The sequence below is a fragment of the Parasteatoda tepidariorum genome, chromosome 7 (genome assembly GCF_982258835.1).
Source record: "Parasteatoda tepidariorum strain Cologne lab strain chromosome 7, Ptep-v5.0, whole genome shotgun sequence".
NCBI classification, from domain to species: domain Eukaryota; kingdom Metazoa; phylum Arthropoda; class Arachnida; order Araneae; family Theridiidae; genus Parasteatoda; species Parasteatoda tepidariorum.
The window spans coordinates 95,558,299-95,581,723 of record NC_141761.1 but is presented as its reverse complement, the minus strand read 5'-3'; the positions used below and the strand labels follow the sequence as shown (position 1 = coordinate 95,581,723).

At 29.8% G+C, this 23,425-nt stretch overlaps 1 protein-coding gene across 4 annotated transcripts in view; it reads right to left on the bottom strand.

Annotated features, from left to right (window-relative positions):
* The window catches only part of cwo (transcription factor cwo), a 78,570-nt gene that overhangs the window by 4,117 nt on the left and 51,028 nt on the right, over positions 1-23,425 (bottom strand). For 3 of the 4 annotated variants that reach the window (XM_071183123.2, XM_043039589.3, XM_043039588.3), the window contains exons 3-4: positions 1,947-2,048; positions 1,353-1,440 (exon numbers count right to left, since the gene is read on the bottom strand). In XM_071183123.2, the coding sequence (XP_071039224.1) occupies positions 1,353-1,440; positions 1,947-2,048 (190 nt within the window). Of the gene's footprint in view, positions 1-1,352; positions 1,441-1,946; positions 2,049-9,184; positions 9,440-23,425 lie in introns of those variants that run through there. The other variant, XM_016065362.5, reaches the window with a different exon arrangement.

Sequence of the window (23,425 nt, the reverse complement as noted above, 5' to 3'; positions counted from 1 at the left end):
CAATAAAAGAACCGCGTGGTCTTATCATATTAAATTCTGTAAATAAAATGTTCCAAACTAATTAACTTTTGCCTTCAACAAAAAAAAAAAAAAAAAACGTAAAACCCTTATAAAAGTGAAACAGAGCCGTGCTGGCTATGGGGATTTTGAATTCGCCTCCCAATGAGGTAACCCAGGTTCGAATCCTAGCGGTGGCTCGTTGATACGCACTCTCCTGGCTCGCATCTACCACAGTGCTGACGTAAAATATCCTCAGTGGCAGACGGATCATGGGTTAGAATTCCATAGCCGTCAGCTTACAGTGGGGAGTTCCCGTGGTTTTTTCTCATCATGTAACGTAAATGCGGGGGTTTTCCATCAAAAAAGTGGAAACAAATTTCTCCCAATACTTAAACCAGAAGTTCCCTTGTCTTTTGAATTGGAGTCAAAATTACAAGGCTACTGAGTTGAAAATTGGTAGAAGTAAATTAAAGATTGGTTAGTAGTAAATTCAAAATCATGTGCTGAAGTCACTTTGCCGTCCGGCTAACCATGGAAGGACGCAAATGCGGGTTTTTTCCATCAAAAAGTTCTCCCCAAAGGCTAGTTTGTCCCAATGCTTGATGCAGGAGTTCCTTGGTCTTCTGGGTTGGGGTCAAAATTACAAGGATATGGAGGTGAACATTGATAGTCGTAAACTCGAAATTAGGTTGGCTTTTCACCGCCGTTAATGGAATATAAAATGGAACAAATTATTTTGAAAATAAAGCAGGAAAATTCGTTTTGCTTCCCATGCTAAGAAATATTAAGAACAAACCATGAAAATCGAGCTCTCTAAGCCATGAATCATTCCAGATCTGCAACAGACAATGTTGAACTTAGAAGCCTTAACTACTAAATCCAATCCAGAAGACAAGAACTCTTGCTTCAAGCATTGGAACAAACTTTTGCCTGCGTGAAATGCATTTTGGAGTAAATAATCTGTATTTTGACGTTGCATGGATGGGAAAATCACGAGAACCTTCTACGGTTAGCCCGACGACAAAGAAATTATAACCCATATCCATCACTGAAGATATTTTATGTCGTTACCGGGATTGGTGTGATGAATCAACCGGGTTAAATCGTTGGGAGGTGAGCATTGATAGACGCGCTCTATCTCTAATGAAATATAACATTAAAATCTCATATATCGTATTCTTTAATAATACAGTTTGAAATCTTATATAAATAAAACCAAACATAAAAAAAAAAATTATTACATAAACAATCTGCAATTGACTGTGCTTCTTCAAATAAAGGGAACGTTATTTGATTTATCGTATATGAATAGAAGTTTATATAATATCTTTTATAATTAATTTATTACTTACTTGGATCATTACAAGGATGGTTTTGAAGATGCTTCAGGTGTTTAATAGCCATTTCAATGATTTCAGTTTTTTCTATCCGGCCTCGGCCCTGAAAATAAAGTTTAAACAAAATATAACTTTCTTTCTCTTAAATGTTTGAGAAGTAGTGATGCAATAATTATGAACTTTTTCTTAAATATTTATTTTTTATACAACGACACACGTTTTCAAAAATCATCAAATCAATTTAAAAATTAAAAAAATATTAGTTCTGATGTGTAAGTAAAGAAAGTAAGAATGGAATACTATAAAGAATTAAGTAAGCTTGGATTTTGTAAAATAGAAAAAATACACGAAAATAAAAATAATAGCTTTTCAAATAAAAGATATTTATTCTCTGATTCTACAAAACAGCAAAGACAATCCTACACATTTATAATTTACCAATTAAGATTATTTTTTAAGTTCTCCAATTATAATAAAGGGTTCACCCTTGTGGTGTTCTCTAGTAAAACGAAAGGCGCTCATTCTTGACTTAATTCGTCAGGCTTGTTAGCTTGGATTGTCCAAGTGTCAATAAAAACTGCAACAACAAAGACAAATAATTGAAATTACCTTTTTTAGATAGTTGGTGGGAACAAGTCGACTCAGGTCGGCGAGACAGTTATTCATCCTGTCCCGCCGCCGCTTCTCTATTATTCGATGGGACATGGGATCCTACAGAAGAAAAGAAATAAACAGTTAATTACCTAAATAAGTTTTACTACACAATACACAACAATTGACAGGAATCAAAACTGGTGTTAAAGCTGCGTTGAATACTTTTATTATTACAATTTATTTTGTATTATAAAAAAATACGTACAAATTAAATTTCTCTAAAATATGTCCAATAGTTCCGGATAGATATGATAATTCACTTAATTTTTAACACCGGTGTATTATACGATACACACTGGGAGAAACAATAAACGCAATAAAATTTGAAATTAAATTTCTAATGATATGAACTCAACTGTTTATTAACTGTATATTGCTTCACAATCAAAATACAATATTACGATGTTTCTATTTACAGAGCAATTCATTTAATAAAGAAACTGTAAAAACGACGGTTTCTGTTAGAAATGTGAATCATAGTCGCGATAAGTTGTGAAACATAGAAAAGAAAAAAAAATTGTAAAATATTTCCTATAAGTAAATCGCAGACGATTACAAATGTGAGTCATTGTTCCACAGATTTGTGAAATTCAGAAAAAAAAGGAAGAAAAAAATTTAATAGTTCCTTTAAAAAAAATCGCAGACGATTAAAACGACGACTCGTAGTTCGGTACGTTTGTAAACCACAGAAAAGAAGAAAAAAAAACAATTAAAATATTTCGTTTCAAAAATTGCAGACGATTTCAAAAAACATAGACATTTTCCAAAGCTAAAAATTAAAAGCCTCCCTAAAAGTAGGACGCCATATTCACTCAAGGTCAAGAATAAGAGAATATAGCAATATTTATGACATTTAACTAAAACTGATGTTCTTCAAGAAAAAGTCGATTTTCAAGGAAGTTAGAAGATAATAAGACGATTTTTACACCCAAAACCATGTTCTAAAATGTGAAAATACATTTAATAGGGGCAATCTAAATTGTTATTTAAGGCATGATCCTTTTGAATCAAGCGACAAGTTTAATTTATTTTAAAAAGTTTTCCGACATACTTCTTTTTTATGTATTTCTCAATCTTCTAATACAAGATTGCATGATCTTCATACGATTTCCACAAAAATGATTTTGAAGTAGTTGGCAATTGAAAAACTTGAAAACTAATTCAAATTCTTACAAAAATCGGTAAAATGATAATGACTCAATTACAATGATTTTTAGAGCAGTGGGACAATATTTGAATAAATCAACTTTTTTTACAAGAGTTTAGTTGTTTGAGTGACATTGTACGAATATGATGATGAATGAATGTAGTATTATGGTCCTCACTTGTAAAACGGGCTGTGACAAGTGTGTGGTTGAAGTCGCATTCTTCGCACATGTGTCCTAAATTAATACTGAAACGAGGGAGAGACAAAAACGCTATCTAAATTTAAAACATCATTACTGAGGAAGGCAGGAGGGATAGCATTCAAACTCTTTGAAATTGATTTAACTAAGACATTATTCTCAGGCATTCTTTGAAGTTTGGTTTTTTGTTAATAAAAATTAGGACCATTTTTTCCACTTATCATAATTTTTTATTTTTATAAAAAATGACTTAGGTTATTCGATAATTGTAACAAGACTTTATGACTATTTTACGGCGAATTTAAAAACACGTTAACTTTAAAAATAAAAAGATTTCGCTAAAATCCAGGTTCGCATTTTAAAAGGCAGATTACCGCAAATTGGACATCAGAGACAGATCCTTATTATTCTCGATAATTTCAACCAAAACAATGCTAAAAACCTTGAAGAAAAAAAATAATAAAAAAGTCTCGCAAGAATAATACAATAAGACAAACAAAGGATCACGAAAAATACATATTTTATGTAAACATTCTGTTTTATTATAATTTTTTTACCACAGTAGGAACTGCAGATTTATACTATTACAGAGCTAAAACATGGCTAAAGTGATAAAGGAATTCGAGTATGTATATAATCTAGAGGTAATCTGCCTTTAACTTATAAACAATTTTCAATAATCATTTTTAATAAATATTATTAACAAACATCGACATTAGTAAATATCAAGTAAATTGATAATTAATATTTTTTGTTTTAGATCATTTGTTCTCACCTAGACCGGTGAACAAGATTCTACTTCTTAGCTTACATTTTTATTTATTTATTTATTATTTCTCACAAACATTGATAAATGTAGACATTCTACTTCTTATTTATTTAATAGTATTTTATAAAATCATTATTTCTCACTTACATTGATAAATGTAGACATTATACTTCTTATTTATTTGATATTCTCCTTTAAAATCGTTATTTCTAACTCAGCTGAAAACCGTATTCACCAAAACCCAAACAATGTGTTAGTTAAAAATCGATAACTAAACTCCGTTTCCAGGAAAAAAGCATTTCCTCATATTTTGTCGAAAGCTTAAATTCCAAGACAGTTTTCTAGGTATTGAGGCGAATATGTAGGCGAACATCGAGACTAAAACGCGAGCTTCTGTGATATATGAAGAAAAACAAATGTAACAACAATGAAAATAGACTGCAAATAGCTCGAGAAAAAAAAGGCGAAAATTAGATGCCAAAATTGTGACAAAAAATGAGAAAAACTAGGTTAACTAGAAAAAACAAAATCACTTTCCTATATTTTACAAAATTTTATTTAAAAATAATTTTCAAAGGAATTATTACCATTTTAGCTTTTGAGAAGTATAAGATATCGTGAGGGTATCGTCTTAGTGTTTTACTATATTAATGAAAAACACATATATCACTTAGTTATAAAAACTTGAAATTACTTGTTGATTTTATATTTTATTATACGAACAAAAATTATCATGTGATTCGTAATAAATGAATTTCGTAATAATTTTTCTCGTAATTAATGAAAAGAATTGGAGATCAAAGATAAATCGGAAGACGTCATGGAGAAATCTTCAGAGGAAGGCATTGGCTCACATTGGGCTGTCTGGCCAACTATGATGATAATTTGTAATAAGCATTTTTAAAATCCTTGACAAAAATGAAGTCAAAAAAGTACAAGTACAGGTGAAGTCATATATTAGGGATGAGACAGGCTCAGCCAGAGCCAGACACAGGCTCGTTTCGTGTTGGGGGCGGGCTCAGATTCATGATAAAATTTTCATACACTTTTTTACAACCTTAAAAAAAAAAAAACGTTTGTTTCAGTTATCGAGTATAAAAAATGTAAAAGTTACTTCTATAATATTATTGCTATTTCCGTTCAGTGCATTTGCTTTTTGAGGCTAGCATTAATTGTCAAATGACTTTTAATTAACTTATAATTTTGATTTTCTTTTTTAATCTTTGTTATCTTGTAGTTTTAGTTCGTTCAGTTTTTCTCTTCGCTTTTTCTTTCACAAGTCTTAGTTTAAGAAAAGTTTTTAATGTACTAAATCCATTGTTTAAACAAAGACCACAAAATTTGGGCTTTAACCAACGTATATCTCGGGTTCTAAGTAATCCTATGTATCTCGGGATTGGATTAAAATTATAAGGGCTCCAAAAGCGAGTCCGAGCTCATACTCTATCATACATATTAGAAGGTGCTAATTAAAATTTTAGTAAGAGTCGAAGAGTGAGAAAGACGGATTGAAAAACGTCAAAAACAGTTTGATTGCTTGATGCAAATTGGTGGTGTTTCAAATTATTGTCTTTTAAATCTTTTATCGTTTCCTTCGGCAGTAAAACGGGTTTCAGTGTTTCTCGTCCTATAAATTTGAATGTCTGGTGATTCAATAAATTTTGATAGCTTTCTACTTTTTCTTGTGACAAAAATCCTTAAAATACATAAGAAAGGAGGTCGTTACTGAATACCTTGTATATAAGATGTTTGATTTTAAAAGAAATATAAAAAAAAAATCTTATTGTTAGTTTTAAGCATACTATTGTATTTTAGTGTTTGATTAGTAGTTAATGAATTATACTTCTAATAAAAAATAGAAGACAAAAATTTTTTTCGTAAATTTTATTCATTATAATAGAGCAGGGGTGGTGAACCTTTATACATCAACGTGCCATTTTTCTAAAAAAATGTTTAATAAGGTCATAGACGTGCCGTCAAATAATTTTGACTTCGTGATTATAGGGAAAATAATAATACTAAACACTATCAACTCAAAACTCTTTACTTAAATTGAAATAAAATACATTTTGCAATGTCTCCGTTATACGTATAATTCAACTTAAAGTAACATCAGTGTGACTTCTGTTGTTGCAGATTAGATGACAAATAACTTATATTAGGTTGTAAGATGTTAGTTTAAGCAGGACTTTTAAATTAATTATTTTTGCTAGTTATTTATTGTTAGCTTGTTTTTTATGGTTATTAATTGTTTTTTTTAGCATTAATTGTTATTTTTTTTTATTAGTAATTACTTATTATTTCGTTTGTTTTTCGTGAATTTTAATTTAATTGTTACATATGCTTCAATTCTGATAGGTGGCGTGCCCAAAATATTGTGTCGAGTGCCATAAATGGCACGCGTGCCATTGGTTCGCCATCCCTGTAATAGAGTATTTATTGCAAAATTAAAGAAAATTGAACAATTCAAATTATGTACTAACGGAATTGTACATTTTTACCGATCGCGGGAAAAGAGAGTATGAGCAATGTAGTGATTAACCACTATATGCGTTTTAAAAAAAAAAAAATTGCAAGTTTAAAATCTATTTGTCCCCGTGGCGATTGTGGTTGGCGTGGAAGATCATGATAAGGCAATATCCCTCTAAGTTTATTTAAAAATAATAATACAAAAATTGCTTCGATTAATATATATATATATTAGAAATTAAAAAAAGTATTTTTTGTATTATTTCACAAAAAACATATTTGAGAAAAAGTACAGGAAAAAAATGAAAAGTTTTATTTATATATGCAGAAATGAAGACGACTATGTTACACATATGCAAGATATATCAGAATATTGTAAAGTTTAATCACGTTAACCACAATTATTGAATCAAGTTTAATCTCAGGGTTATTATTAATGATAAACAACTTTAAAAGAATATTAATTTTCATGGATTTTAAAAGCTGATTATAATTTTACACTATCATTTAGCAGGTTTAGAATTTCACTCTCGAAATCACGTGATCTGTTTACTCACGTGCTTATTACGTTTTTTATTATGAGCTTTCTTTTATTTCATCACGGTTTCTATGGCAATCTGTTCGCATATTGATGCAATAACTCATTTATCAAATCTGCGATGTAAGGCAACTAAATAACTTATCTAGACTCGCGGTTTGAACTTTTATCTGGTTAGAACATGCACTTAGTTTAGTGCAAACTTACCTAGATGCACTTAATATCCCAGATGGGATAGTTAAATTTCTAATTGAGTAGACACTTTTGCAAATTCCCAGAATATGGATAATTGTGACCATATGACGTTTATTAAATATAATGCTCATTACTTAACAATTCAAAAATAATCGATGAAATAAAAAAGCATCAAACTAAAAAAAAATTATTTAATTATAAAATTAGGGAATTACTTAATTATTAATGAAATATTAATTAATGATTAAATAATCAGCAATTAATTATTAAATTGGGTACTTGCACTTCAAGAAGACCTCCCCTACCCACACATGTGACCTATGACGTCAGCGCCAGCTAATCGCAATCAGCAAAATGGCGGATTAAAATTGAGCTAAGTTTCTCTACGTAAGTTAGAATGTTAATTAACCATAAGTTAATTAAATACAGAACAAAGTTAATTAATTAAATACAGAGCTAAGTTAAATACAGAGATAAGTTAATTATGATAGAATTGAAATCTTTGCGAAAGAAAAGAATACAGTATGCGTGATTTAGGAGAATTGGTACTTGACGCGCTTGGCTTACTCGAAATGGAATGGAAAGAGCAGTTGCTAACGTAAACAAATGCCACGTTTCAAACACCAATCAGAATCGAAAAGTACCCACACTACGTCACTTGCAGGTATCCCATTGTGACCATCGTTTATTAAATTTAGTGCTCATTACTTAATAATTAAGAAATAATCGACGAAAGAAAAAAGCATCAAACTGTCAAAACTAAAAAAAAAAAAAATTGTATTAAATTATAAATTACCGAATTAATTAAATATTAATAATTTAAAATTCGGTCATTAATTATTAAGTATTTTAAATTGTTATTAATCAATTAAAAAAAAATATATAAAAATAGTTGGATGAAAAATCTTGATGGTGTTACAGCAATCAATGAAAATCGGTGAAAAGCTTATCGTCGGTGTTAAGCTCATCGCATATGATTTTTGTTGTACACGGAAAATGTTGCATCTTTGGTAGTCATCATTATGAAATTAATAAAAGTCATACCAATTTTTATAATTAATATTTATCATCTCGTCTTGATATTATTTTTTGTTATTATTAATTTTTCAATATTAATTCTTATTCAAAATTAAAGGTTAACATAAAAATGCTGTTTATTTATCGAGTTATAATGTAATCGCATTAAATAGATAATAATATACCAACTAAAATTATACCAGTTCTGTATTAATACAATTACATGGTTTGGGACTTACAAATGCTCGTTTTCGAATGAAAACCAAATATCTGTAAATGCCTTTTTAAATTCAAGTTCGTTGAAACCATCTTAATTGAATTTGAAGATAATATTTATTTTTTTCTCTTTTAAAAAACTTTAAAGCGTATACAAATAACCATGATAAATATCCTTTATAAAAGAGATACTTTGCGGTAAATTTAAAAAAAATATATAAATATTTCTAGCAATACATTTAATAAAAAAATTACAATACAATATTTCGATTAAAAAAAATCATCCAAAAAGCAGATGAATCCAAATTCAATTAAAAAATTCAAAGCAGTTTATAGATAATAATGATTATGGGGCAGAAAATACATGTCATCTGTCAATGCAAATTCATTAAAAGCAAAATAAAGTGACACTAACATATACAATAATTAAATTTCGATAAACCCCCCCCCCAAAAAAAAAAATGAAACTGAAAAACAATAGGGAAAAAAAACGTAAATAATAATTATAAAATAAATATGAGCATCGCTAGCAATTATTTCGATGAAAGAAAAAATTTAAAAAAAAAAAAAAAAAACTATGGTTTTTGATCTTTTTAAAAGAATTAATCAAAAAAATTCATATTTAAATGCAAAGGAAACTCACTTGTACTTATAGTCCAAAGAATCAATTCATCCAAACGAAAGATAAATTGAGAAAAACAATCGGCAGGAACAATCCGCACGAATTACAGTAAGAACAACGGACACAAGCACTAAACTCTCCGCTTAGTTCCGATGCACTTCGCATTCATGCGCCTTACTTCCAAATGTCAACATCGCCAAAATCAGCTCGCCAAAGTTACAGACAGACGGAGAAACGCGCCGATATGTTTATCATCTGGAAAGTTCGTCCGATTTCACTCGCTTTCAAAGGCTAAACTATACCTAGAGTTTTATTATTTTTCCCCCCACCACATTTCAAGACACGTGCACCTGAACAATTTGAATGGCTGAACACCATTGCTGTTTTTTTTTATTACTTTAATCACTTTCAAATTAACTGATCAAGGACATACTGATAGAAAATGAAAGTTAAATGTAATTTACGAAATAGATGGAAAATATTTGGAACATAATTAATTAAAGCTTTTTTAAAATTACCAGTTTTGGGCCAAATTTTTTTTTTAAACTAGTCCTGGATTAATAGACGGAAATAAATAATTAAATAAATAAATAAATTTAAAATTTTAGTTAAATTCCGGGTCACTAACTGTTATTCTTTAACATCTTCTCGTAAATACCCTTTTTTGATTGTAAATAGTTTATTTTTAATTATAAATACATAAGGTAGAGGCTGTTATGGAAACTGTTACCAAGGGTTGAATATAGTGAGTGAATAAAAAAAGAAGGGGGGAAGGTAAGTGAATCAAAAGAATGCCGAATTAGTAATTGTACAAAATTATTATTTTAACTTTTTCTAAAAAATTAAAATTTATAAAAAAAATTTCAGAAATTAAAAAAAAAAAAAAAAATTATAAATTTTTTATGGTTGATTTCGGTAAGAACAAAATCAACGACGTCAACATTGTTTTGTAGTTAAGAAATATTCGAAAAATAAATAAATAAAAATATTGATGACTAAAATAATCAATCAACAAAATAATTAATTAATACAATGAATTGAAATAAAAATCAAATAAAATGATGAATAAAATAAAAAATAAATAAATTAATTAATTAATACAAGGAATTGAAATAAAAATTAAATCAAATGATGAATAAAAAAAAAAATAAATAAAATAATTAATGATTAAAAAATAAATTTATGCAATAAATCAGAAAGAAAAAAAAAACAAATTAAATAAAAATATATGAAATAAAAATAAATAAAATAACAAATAAAATAAATCAAAAAATTTAAAAAAAAACTTTTTTTGCTTCAAAAAATAGTAAAAAATAAAAGTTTCACTAGTAAAAGCGTAAAAAATTTCACTTAGATAAAAATAAATAACAAAAACGAGTTGGAGCTCTTTATTTTCTACAATTAATACATTTTCTTTAAAAAAATTAATAAATTAAAAAATAGCGTTATTAAATATAAACACCTCATACAGCCAGATACGAACTAAGTACCTAATTCATCAGTTAATTTCCATCATCACTAAGACTAATAGCCATCATATTTCATTATGCGCTCGGCAAACTAATCGTACATTTAATTAATAATTTATACTTTGATTAAGTAATAATCACAAAAATTAAGCTCCGTCTATGTTTAAAAACAAAGTGTAGAAAATAAAAACAAATTTACATCGGACCTGACGTAATACAAATGACATACGAGGTCATGTCATTTTCCATTGCTCGTCTTCTAAACCCAGCTGCCTTAATCCATCTGGATATCTCGAATCAATATTTAAAAAAAAAAAAAAAAATCAAATAGCGATAGTTTCACTAAGCCTAATTTAAAATTCTTCGTTAACACATCATGTGACTACTAGTCGCCAAATTAATTGACCTTGGCACGCATTGCTCGAGCGCAATATTTAATTAGAAAATGTGAAGGGCATCAAAGTCTTACGTAAACATTTATTCTACCACCGAGGTTAGGAATGTCTTAAAGGTGGAACATCACTGTGATTTTATGTAAAAAATATAAAAAGGCTTGTTGTTTTTAATGTAAATTTTAAGACCGCAAAATAATTTTAAAAAAAGCATATGTAATTAAATTCGAATAATTTTAGATGCTTTGACACACCAATTTCTACAGAATGACGAAGTAGCTTAAAAAAAAAAAAAAGAATTATTCGTTTTTTTTTTTTTTTTTTTTTAAAAAAACAAAGAACAAACGGTTACCGTTTCCTAGACTAGTTCATATTCCATCCGATTTATTTAAAATATAGCCATTTTATTTTACTGTATTACTGAGATATAGTTTCTGTTAATTTACATGTTTTTAATAACATAAACTTCGGCAAGAATAAAGTAACAACTTAAAAATTAAAGAGTAAGAGCATTATTTGATTAAAAACTTCATTCACTTCAAAAATATAATAATGAGGAAATAACAGTCGACAAGTTTCAAGCGCACGAAAACAGACGCTCGTTTTCGAGACTTGAAAATGGACGCCTATTAAAAATAACGTTCTTGAGCCATATAAAATTTTACAATGGTGCTCACACTTGTTTTTACACTCTCAATTTTTTAGTAAGGATAATAAGAGAAAAAAAGCTAAGATCATTTTTATAACCTAAGAGCTTGTTTCCAATAAGTTAAAAGTAAGTATTTTCTTACTTTTAACTTATTATTTAAACTTTACTTTTAAATTAGTAATAACTTATTATAATTTTCATAAAAGAACATCTATATATGTGTGTATGTTGTGTCTTATGTATATCATTTATAAGCGCTAGTATCTGAGAAAAATAAAATAAAATAAAATATTAAGCGTTGATAAAAGAAAAGCCTAACGGTAATAAAAAATTGTTTTATCTGGCAAAAAAAATAGCTTCAGACAATTCATGGAGGGTATCAAAATGAAAGGGGAATATTTTAACTGAAGACATTATTATACAGGAGGTGCACGTGATGGGTGTAACGAGGCCTCACGTGTTCACGTGCAACCACATGACGAAAATCGCCAAGATTTGGCGAGTTTCCAGGAAGGGTGGCGGAGACCTTGAAAGCGCCAAAGCACGTGGCTGGCAACGGAGGTAGTGCCATTTGACTTTCATTACTTTTTTTTTTGTTAGGAATACTTTTAGACAAACTTATTGAATATCAATGCATATCCTCTCACTTTTTCAAGTTTTAATTTTTTAAGTTTTAAAACGCAATTGAACTATTTTTTTTATTTTGTTTCACGTTATACAATTTGAATTTTTTTCATTATTATAAGAATTTTACGGCTATTATCTGTAAAAACTATACGGTATATCAGATTTTTTTTCGTCCCGTAGCATGTTCCAGTAAAAATGTTTTTTATGGTAAAAAGTACTGGTACCCTGAGTGCCAGTATTTTTTTATAGTGTACCTGCATAATATTCACTGATTTTTCTAATTTTCAGTTACGTTTAGAAAAATCCTTTTTTTCCCCATCCAATAATATTCAATTACAATAAAAAGAAACGGGTTAAATTTTACTCATATGTTTGTCAGATTAAAACTTTTAGGCGTCGTCGCAACCGGCATTTGTTGACCTCCGTTTATACATTTAGATACTGTTAAAAAAATTACTGCGAAAATTTTAATGCCATTTTAAATTGCAAAAAATTAATAATTGAAAAGTTTCGCAACAACATCAAGGGTATAAAGAGTAACAATATCAAAACAGATAAAACTGATACTTGCGTGCGATTTATAATTTCACAAATTATATAACATTTTGAAACCTAATAAAACCTAACTTATCCAAACAAATATAAGCTAGACATATTTTACATTTTAAAAATTAATAGTATAAAATATTAGAAGGTAATTCTCTATTATTTACAATGTGTACTCATAAAATGAAATGTGAAATAAAAATTAAAGAATATTCAAGCAGAAGTGTTTTTGAATTAAGAAATTTCTAACCGAAAAAAGCATTAGAAAAGAAATATTTTTATAACTATTGAAATCTCAGCACAACATTTATTGCCCAATCTACTGCTTTGCAACCTTCTAATTGTTTACATAATATGGAGTAAAATTTTAAGAGGTAAACAACAGTTGGTTAGGATGAAGCAAGAATACGTAAATAGCCGCCGCGCCTTTTTCATAATTTTTGCTCATATTCCTTTGTTTGAAGGTCGCCAAATACGTGGCCTAGGTCGCGCATGTTCGTAATTATTTCACCCTTAATGGCGATTAACAGTAGGCGATATTCGAAATCCCTTGGCGCAGTTTAGACACCTGTGTCCCTTTTATATATTTATATATATAATTTTTTTTCTGATGCTTTAATTACAAGTAAAAATATATTTTAGTATTTTTAATTGCATTAAAAAAAAACAGTTTAATAGTTATTAAAAAAATCTGTTTGATTATTGGAATTATATTTGAACTAATATATAATATCAAGAAAAAAAATATTTTCATTCGTATTCAAAAATTTATCAATAATTGATTTTCTTAATTAGAGAAATTTCAACGATGAATTTACTGTTCCGGGAGTTCCCTTGTCTTCTGGTTTGGGTTCAAAATACGGAGTTTAACATTTATTGTCGTCATACCAGAATTCAGTCGACTGTTGAATGCCGGGTAAGAAATAAAATATCTATACAAAAATAATTTCTAATAAAAAATAAAAACTAGTCTCGTTGCAAAATATAATCCATCCCTTTTTTTTTCCTTTCTAAAAAGCAATCATATTTTTTTTTCTTAATATATAGAAATATTTTATAAAGATTGAATTCAAATAAAGAACAGTAAATTATTCTTCTAATCCTGAACTTAAAACGTTTCATCAATTACCCATTCTCAGGTTTAACAAATCATCGTCTTACACCTCATCCATCCATTCACGTTGAATTTTTTCCTCGGCAGTGGACTAGTTAAATCATGTTACAAATATAGTGTTCCATCATTTGGCTAATTGAAACGGATATTCCAAACAAAAAGGAGCCAATCAAAAGATTTTCGATCGGATGCTGAAGGTAAGTCGGCAGCGTAGAAAATACTTTAAGTGAAAGGATAGCCAGGTAATTATGAAACAGTATATAGCTAAAGGCATTTGATTTTTCACAGAACTGCGGTTCACGTTTTTAAGATGTCTCTCTTTTTTTTATTACATTCTTTTTTATTTTGATTATTTTATTTTTCTATATATTTTTTTAACAGTTGCTTTCTTTTTCAAAGATGGGGTCTCGCTGATAACGGTTCGGTGGACAGTCCGTTTTAAAGGTCACCGCAAACACGTGTATCACGAACGTTTGCTATTTAATTAATGATGCAGCTTAAATGTTAGAATAATATTAAAGTCAAGGTTAACTGGTGGTCACACTTAATGGCAATATCATGCAGAGATATTCACAGAAAATTCTTTTTTCTTAGATCAGGTGGGGGGGGGGAATAAATTTTAAAATCTATATGCCTAGTATCACATAGGACGTGCTTTTTAGAATACAATAAAGTTACTGATAAAAATAAAATAAAAACTAAGTCTCTTAGGCCTTTAGAAAGACTCTTTTTATTTAAAAGGAAGGGTAATTTCTGAGTATTATTGCGCTCTATGAAAGATTATTTGGAATCTAATACGCCGATTGAAAAAAGCTTGTTGGGACTGACTTGGCACGATGTGGGCTGTAACGACCAGAAGAAGAAGAAAGATTGATTTTAGTCAGCTTGCATCTAACTTACGTCCACTGTTGTCTTCAGTTTCTCTTCATAGATTAGGAAATGATGACCGCTCGATCGTTCTGACAAACACCAAATTCTGAGTCGTGATGGCTCAGGAGAGAGCAAATTTGAAATTACGAAGGTATGTCGAAAATTGTACAAGGAGTATGATGGAATAATTCGATAAAATTAGTTCAAGAATTATCAATTGTTAAGCTTGCGTTAAAAAATACGATGCGAGTCTACTTATTGCCTGCTGAAATTAAAAAAACTTGGGAATTGAAATTTGACATGCTGAAATAGCCATTTATGTTTGTGAGCTTAACAAGAGTTATTTTTTTTTTTTCCTTCGAGTTCTTATTTTTTTCGGAAATTATTGAAATTTGAAGTCTTTTTTTTTTCGCGATTTCTTTTTTAACTTTTTGCGTTGAACATCAACCATTTATCCATTGTCGTAGAATTTTTTTTTTTTATCTCACTTCTGAGTTCTTTTTTTTACAAGCTTGTGCTTGATTTGATGTCACATTTTAGAGGAGAGAGAGGGGGGGGGGGCATTGTACGTTATCAGATACTATAAATTTTAACATTAAAAATGTAAATTTTTAGAAATAAAAAAAATTTTTATACACGCGATAAAAACCATTCTTTATTTGAACGATTTTAAGTCTTTTTCACGAGTAAAATTATTTCTTATCAAGTCATAAAACTTGTTTTCCATGAAGAAAAAAAAAATTCAAGTACAAATCATCCAGCTAATCGTTCATTCCGCTATGATTTAAAAATTGAAAAAAAAATGCTCTTACTTAAAACTACAATAATAATTTTATTTTTCGTTAAAATGTTCTTTTTTTGTGGAAAATATCGACTATTAAGGGTTAAAGAAACAATAATGCATGAGAAACAATAACGGGGGTTGGTGAGCGGATCGAGCAGGGGACAGTATCTCGTATCTACATAAAAAAAAATACGACGTTAAAATAGGTTTAAGACAATCTCTCCTATAGTAACTCTGAATCACTGCAAAAAAATTTTTATTTGCAGACCTCTAACTGAAAAAAAGGACTGACTAAAGAGATTTATAAATAACTCTTTAGTGAATAACATGGAAAAAATAGATAATAAAAAAACAAGCGAGTAATTACGTCTTGTTTTTGTCTAAAAGCCAAAATACCTGTTGGAGTTTTCTAGAATCACATTCGTTATTTTCAGACTCATCATTTTGTTTAGACATAGCAAAAGATCACGAGCAACTCTTAAAGTTGCCAAGAACGAGGTTGCGAAAACTGTCCGTGAATTTATGTTCCTAACAAAATTTCTTTGTCTTCGGCAACTTTTTTTTTTCTTTTTCATACGCAACGGAAAAAAAGTACCCTTTGGCTCGGCTAAAAATAATCTAAGTTTAAAATTGACATTTCTAATCAACAAGTACATTTTGAAAACAATCTTTCATAAGTTGATAACACGACTGGCGGCCAATAAAATTCCAGTACACTAACTATCCTAAAAAGTGTTTTATGTTTGCCTTTAGGCCTTGGGCTTAAAATGTTTTGGCCTTCTTTTATTTAAAAAGATGAATTTGTACTTCCTAACATTTTAAAAACTAATAATTCAGTTTTAAGAACTTCGAAAACGTTTTTTTTCTTCCTTTAAATCCTTCTTTTATATACCTAATCGAAAACGGTTGATTAAAAAAAATATTACTTATTTTTGTAAAAATCCTAATTAAATCCTAGAATCAGATTACTGATCTTCTGATTCGGGTAAATTCGATATCCCAAAAACCAAACCCTAAACTCAATCAGGGGGATATTAGCATATTACACAATTAATTAATATTCTTGTTTAATTCCTATCTCAAAAAGTTAAGTTAAAGTTAAAAGAAAAGTAAAAAAGAAAAGTTAAAGTTCTATAGTCATAGAACTGCCACGCATGTTTTGTTGTTGTCGCTTTTTTTTTGGAGGTATGCACGGATATTTATATATATAATTAAGAAGATTAAATATTGTTTTAATTACAGCTACACAACCTGTCCCCACACGTAAAAAAAAAAAAAAAAAATCTAAATTGATTCAGTCAAATATGATGCGTAGCTCTCTCTAAATAAGCAAAATCCTAGTTTCTGCTTTATGTTTAAACTGCAACAGCTTCAAAAATGTTAATTCGTTTGGAATCGATCGAAATGTATTGAAGCCTCAACTGCAGCAGTTTGTTTTTGAGTCCGAAACTTAGCAGAACTTAATTTGCAACAATAAATGTGCATCAAATTTTATCAGAATTGGAAAGTTAAAAATGAAGACTAGTTATAAATATTTCCTACTTTTATTTGCAAGTTCATTTTTTTAAGAATGATATTAGAGTACTTTATACTTCTTTTTTTTATTTCTGTAGGAAATAATAATCATCTGGAACATAATAATCTAAATCCAAATTCTCTAGGAGATGTTTTATTTGAACCATTGCTTTTGTAAACTGCAGTTACTTGTATAATTAATGAAACTAGCAACAGAGGAGATTCATATATTAAAGCACAAATTGATATCTATAATAATACAATACTAATATTGATAAGAAACAATAAGCTGAAACATAAATCGAAATTGAGCATCGATACTCCAGTATAACGCAGGGATTGACAATTGGTACTTTTTAATTAGCTTTGCACGAGCTAATTCAACTATTTTATTTATTTTTATTTATTTAAAATGAATGCTCAACCGTGATGGTTCAGGGGATTAAAGCGTTCGCCTCCCAATGAGGTGACCAAGGTTTCATAGCTGATTCATACGAATTTTGCTCGCTCTGTACACAGTGCTGAAGCAAAATATCCTCAGTGGTAGAATGGGTTAGAATTCCCTAGTCGTTGTACTAACCCTAAGAGGTTTTCCTCGTTATGTCACGCAAAAGCCGGTTAGTTCCATCAAAAAGTCCCTCACTAAGGCTAGTTTGTCCCAAAGCTTGATACTAGAGTTCACCTGTCTTCTGGGTTCAGTTCAAATTACAAGGTTACGGAGTTGAGTATTGATAGTCGTAAACTCTTAATTTAGTCGGCTGTTGAACGCCGGTTATTATACTAAATAAAATTAAATGAAGAAAAAAAAAATAGTTGAATTTACTCGTAATCCCCTAAACGAAAAGTTCCCAATAATTTTCTGAGGATACTTTATCGATGCTATGTAACAATAATATGTTACAGCTGAGAATACTAATATGTTCAAAACGCAATGGGGAAAAAAAGAGAATAGAAGAAAAAAAAGAGAGAGAGATAATTCAAGGTCTCAAACTATGAAAAACAACTTGTTTACAACCTTCGCCACTGAGTTCCGGAATCCTCCCAGTTTCCCCGGGATAAATCCTGAACATTCTTGCACAAACTCCCTCTAACTACTACTCAATGATCTTTAAAGGTTCCTTAACAATTACGTTAAGCTTCAAGACAAACTGCAGTGGGCGATGATCGAAGTAAACAACACGTGACTTAGTCAAAAGAAAAGAAATAGAAGTAAAAGGAACACCGTTTGAAAAGGATACAATTTCCCGATATTGATTAACATTTATAATTAAGTAAAGAAACTTAATTTTTTATTATAAAAAAAACATTATAAAAAACTTAAAATTTTGCAACATAAGATATTAAAATACATTTTATTCTATGTACTTTTAAAAGTTGGATTTCGTAACGGGGCTGTCTACAAATTGTGTTAGAATTTTAGGACTACTTTAAAGCCAGGGTTAGAAAAGTCCTTTGAAAATTTTAAAAAAGTGGTATTAATATTCCTCCTCGGGCCGGGCAAGGTTGACTCAGCCTTTCATCTCTTCAGTGGGTCGATAAATCAGTACCAAGCATGCTTGGGACACTGGAGGTTTCGCGTTCGGCTGACCACCTAACCGGAACATCTGCTCCTGCACCCCAGAGCCCTAAGGTCAAGAAAACTGCAATGGGCACAGTGGGCCTTGGCCCTCTTTGGGCTGTCGCACCGCTGAGTTTAGTTTAGTTTAGGTATTAATATTCCAATAAAGAAGTTAAAGATTTCTTTTTATTAGCTTTCACTTTAAAGTTAAAAATTCTATTTTCGAAATTAATCAATTAGATAAATTTCTTTGGAAATATTAAGCCATAATGATAAAAACAAACTTGTTAAAATACATTTTTCTTTTCTTACTTTTGCGACCATTTTTTAAATTTTGTAAGGAGTGCATGAACCATGTTTTGGGGCAAAGCCTATCTTTACCGTCTCCCTCTTAATCCAACTTTTATCTTTTCCGAATTACCTATTTCCCTTTAAGATAGTGAAAACTCATTTAAACAATTTTTAAAAAATAGCACCAAAAAAATTGACTTCCTTTCTACCGAATTCGTAATTTATAAACGCACTTAAGCAGTTATTGAAGTTAATTTTGTTTTAATGTTCTCAAAATATTGTATTGCACAACAGCGAAAACTAAATAATGACAACAAATTACGTAAGCACGAAAAAAATTAGTATTTTTCACGAAAAAATGAAATTAAATTGCTAATATATCTCTTAGAAAACAACCATAATTATGTAACAAGCAAAAATTTTAATTCACACGAATAAAATTTTTGAGAATTATATATTTTTCGAACTAAATTTATAGTACATAGTATTTATAATAAAAGGGTATCTAAAATGACTAAACTTAGTATAAATGTCTTGTCCAAAATGAAGCAACATATATACACGCACACATTAGATGCCACAAACTAAGACAGGAGAAAATTCTATCAAAATCCAACAAATAACAACTAAGGAAAAGACGCGACTGGAAACATCAAAACCTGTTTGACTGCTGAAAGACATAGAGAGAAATTAGAAAGCGATTATTAGAAAGACCTCTAAGTTTTTTTCAGGCAATCAAACTGGTATGCTTTTGACCTTTCTTCTTCAGTAGTAATACACGAAATTTTGATAGCATTTTTAATTTTTCCTTATTTTTCATTAGCATTAATCTAAAATAGATATCAATGGCGGCAATTACAGAACACCTCACGGCACTTGTTGCAGTCTCCGCTGCATTTCGAAACATTTTAATTATTACATTTAAGTAACAAAAAGAATATGAAATTAAAAATCCCGGATGGCCGATTTGGTGTTATGGCCCATTTAATTATATACCGGGCCCTGACTTCGGTCCTTCATTCCGTTAGAATGCCGAGGAACTTATCTAAATTTCTGCGCTAACAGCTTGCGTTGAAGGGCGACAGTAAAAAAAATGAAAAAAAAGTGGCGAAACGTCACGTTTGAAGAGCACGTGTTCTTACCTTATCCCTCAACAACCATTGCGCAACAAATTCACAGCACATTTCTTTTCACAAGCACTGTTATTGTGATTTTTGTTTTCTTCCTTTATTTGGAGCCGTTTCAAACTTCGACTCCGGTATGATTGTACTTGTTTTATGATTGCTTTTTATCTGCAACGGGGAGCACGTGCACTATCCACCAACATTTTTTTTTCTTTCTTTATTTCATGGACACTGATGAACAAATTAGACTGGTATAAACTAGATAAGTTTGCAGATGAGCAGGGCAAATATTCAAATCGTTGTTGGTAATTTACTGCCTTTTATTTTGTTCCAAGTTTTGGGGTAATTTAGTAGGAATTGCTCTTTTAAGAGCTAGATTTACGACACTAAATGGAATTCCCGTCTTTATTCTTTCGTGTGGTGACATTTGAATAATGGAATTTCTTATGAATCAGAAACAATGTATTTTTTTATTACGCATGACGCTTTTCTATGAAACACGTGATCTAACGATAAAAATGTTAACCAAGATATAAAACTGAGATTACGATAAAAAAAGAAGTTTAAACGTTTATTTAAAAAAAAATGGAAGAACCTTTTATAAGTTTAAAATAATTTTTAATTGAATAAACTTATTAATTCGTTAAATAGCGCAGAATTGTGGAACTTCATTCTTTTAGGGAAACAAGACATTAACCCTTTGCGGCCGTATGTCTTCTCTCAGCCAGCAACGATTTTTTTTTTTACCGTTCCAGTCGTATGTCTGCTCTCAGCCACCAACGATTCTTTTAACCGTTCCAGTCGTATGTCTTCTCTCAGCCACCAACGATTCTTTTAACCGCTCCAGTCGTATGTCTGCTCTCAGCCACCAACGATTCTTTTAACCGCTCCAGTCGTATGTCTGCTCTCAGCCACCAACGATTCTTTTAACCGTTCCAGTCGTATGTCTGCTCTCAGCCACCAACGATTCTTTTAACCGCTCCAGTCGTATGTCTTCTCTCAGCCAGCAACGATTTTTTTTATCGTTCCAGTCGTATATCTGCTCTCAGCCCCCACAGCAAAGAACCATACTGATCTAATATTATATTAAATCGGCAAGCTTCGGAGTTAAGTAGAATTTGAAATAATATTTTATAAATTGAGTTAAAGTAAATTAATTCCGACCAGCATGACACCCATGTATAAACTTAATACGACCGCAAAGGGTTAAAGCGTATTTCTACAACTCACCATACTTTAGCTAATTCTTCTTATTGAATTTATCTTATTATTTTTATTTATATTCTTCTTTATTTTTATTGTACTATTGTTTTAAATTTAATGAAAAGATTAAGCTGGCCACTAAATATTCCACGCAGGGTTAACAGTGGCTTGTGGGTCATACGTTGAAAACGTCTATAATTCATATAGATGTTTTTTCAAATTATCTTCAGTCCCAGTGCCGCAGGCAATTTCTGCAATTCCTTATGCTCTAATGAATGATAATTAATTTAATTACTACATGGTAAGCATAAAAACAAATAGCATTTTACCAATAAAATAGTTTTAAACACAGTTTACTGATCATTTTTCAAACAAAACAGGTTTTAAAAACTGAAGTTTACAGATCATTTTCTCAACAAAATTGTTATGAAAACACAGTTTTTTGTCTGTTTTTCTAATGAGACAGTTTTACTGAAGATTTTCCTAATAAAACAGTCCATTTCTCCAATAAAATAATTTACCGGTTACTTTCCAAATGAAACAGTTTTAAACAGTTGATTTAATAGTTGGGCAATTCCACGGAAGTGTCAACTTTTAAGTGAATTTTTTTTTTATGAATTGCATATTTTAATTTTAAAAATATGTTCAAAAATAGCCAAAGTCTACATATTACTGTTTAATTTTTGATAATTTTAAGTTTTTTGAATCTGGCAGCATTCTAAAGTAATCACATGGCTGACAAGTGAATTCTTCACATTTGTGCTCAAATTGTTTTCTTGAAAAATACTTATAAAATAAAAGAAATGTATCTTTCTTTTGCAATATTTTGATAAAAATATGCATATAGTACAAAATTTAAACATTTAAAACATAGCCTTTAAGTCATTTTAAGTTTAATATATTAAATAAAAGTAACTTTTTTTTGTGTCATTCCGTCACATGTTTTAGTATATTTTTTTAAATAGCAACTGCATTTTTGAATGAAAATGTGTATATTTAGGAATATAAAGCAGATGTGGCATAAGAATCAATGAGAAATTGTAAAATTCTATGCATTTGATTATTAACTTCCAATAATTAGCGTGACGGAATGACACATCTTCGGCGATGGAATGACAAAACGAGTCCTTGAGAAGCTTAGTCAGAAACTAGGGAATTATTTTTTTTTTCAATTAACCTAATGGCTAAAACAGTTGTTGAAAGACAGATAAAATGTTGAAAAAGACCAAGATCCCCATGATATGATGAAGAAAAAAAACAGAGAAAGAAAGGCAGAGAAGAAAGCTTCCGTGACAAAAGTTGGACTTAAAAAACTCAGAAGTGCAAACGCTGTTGTGCAGAGATTGTGTAAACAAAGAAAAAATCAAATTCTACCCAATAATACAAATAATTTAAATTCCCTATACAAATTCCTGCAGAGTCTTGGTAAAGCCATAAAAAAAATATACACTCACCATAAAAAAAATTGTACACTCACTTCCAAAATCACCAATAGAGGTAAAAAAATTAATTCAGTCTTTATGTGAGAAGTATTTAACATCGAACTCAAAAGAAAAGTAATGTTGATGAGCTGTTTAATTTGGTTTAAAAAATTTTACTGTCAAGATGATGTTAGTTACAAGCCCCCAAGTATGAAGGATTCAGTCATAATACAAACTCTGACAGAGTAACGAAGAGTGCAGATGCAATATATACTTATGGCCTTAAAAGAGGCTTTTCATAAAGAAGCATATATTGATGTAAAGTGTGTTTTATCTCATTTTTGTTCTTATTCTCATTTTTGTTAAGTGTATTTCATTCATATCTCACAGCACATGCACCTATAAATACCATGTAATTGTGATGTTGTTCTAAAAGGCCAAACAAGATGTTGGCTGCTGTAAAACGGCACATAATATGTAAAAGAATTTTATGATTTCGTAAAGTCGAAGCAACAAATCGTTGAAGTTTTGTTTATGTCCAGCTATTCTATTTAAGAGAGGGCAAAAGAGAATGACTTCAGCTAGACACTTGCTACATTAGCATTGCCAGGAACAAGAGACCTGCACTAGACGCTCATGTAGTTGAGAAGCGAATCATCAAAATTGGAATGCTTTCTAATTTTAACCAAAACCAAGTGT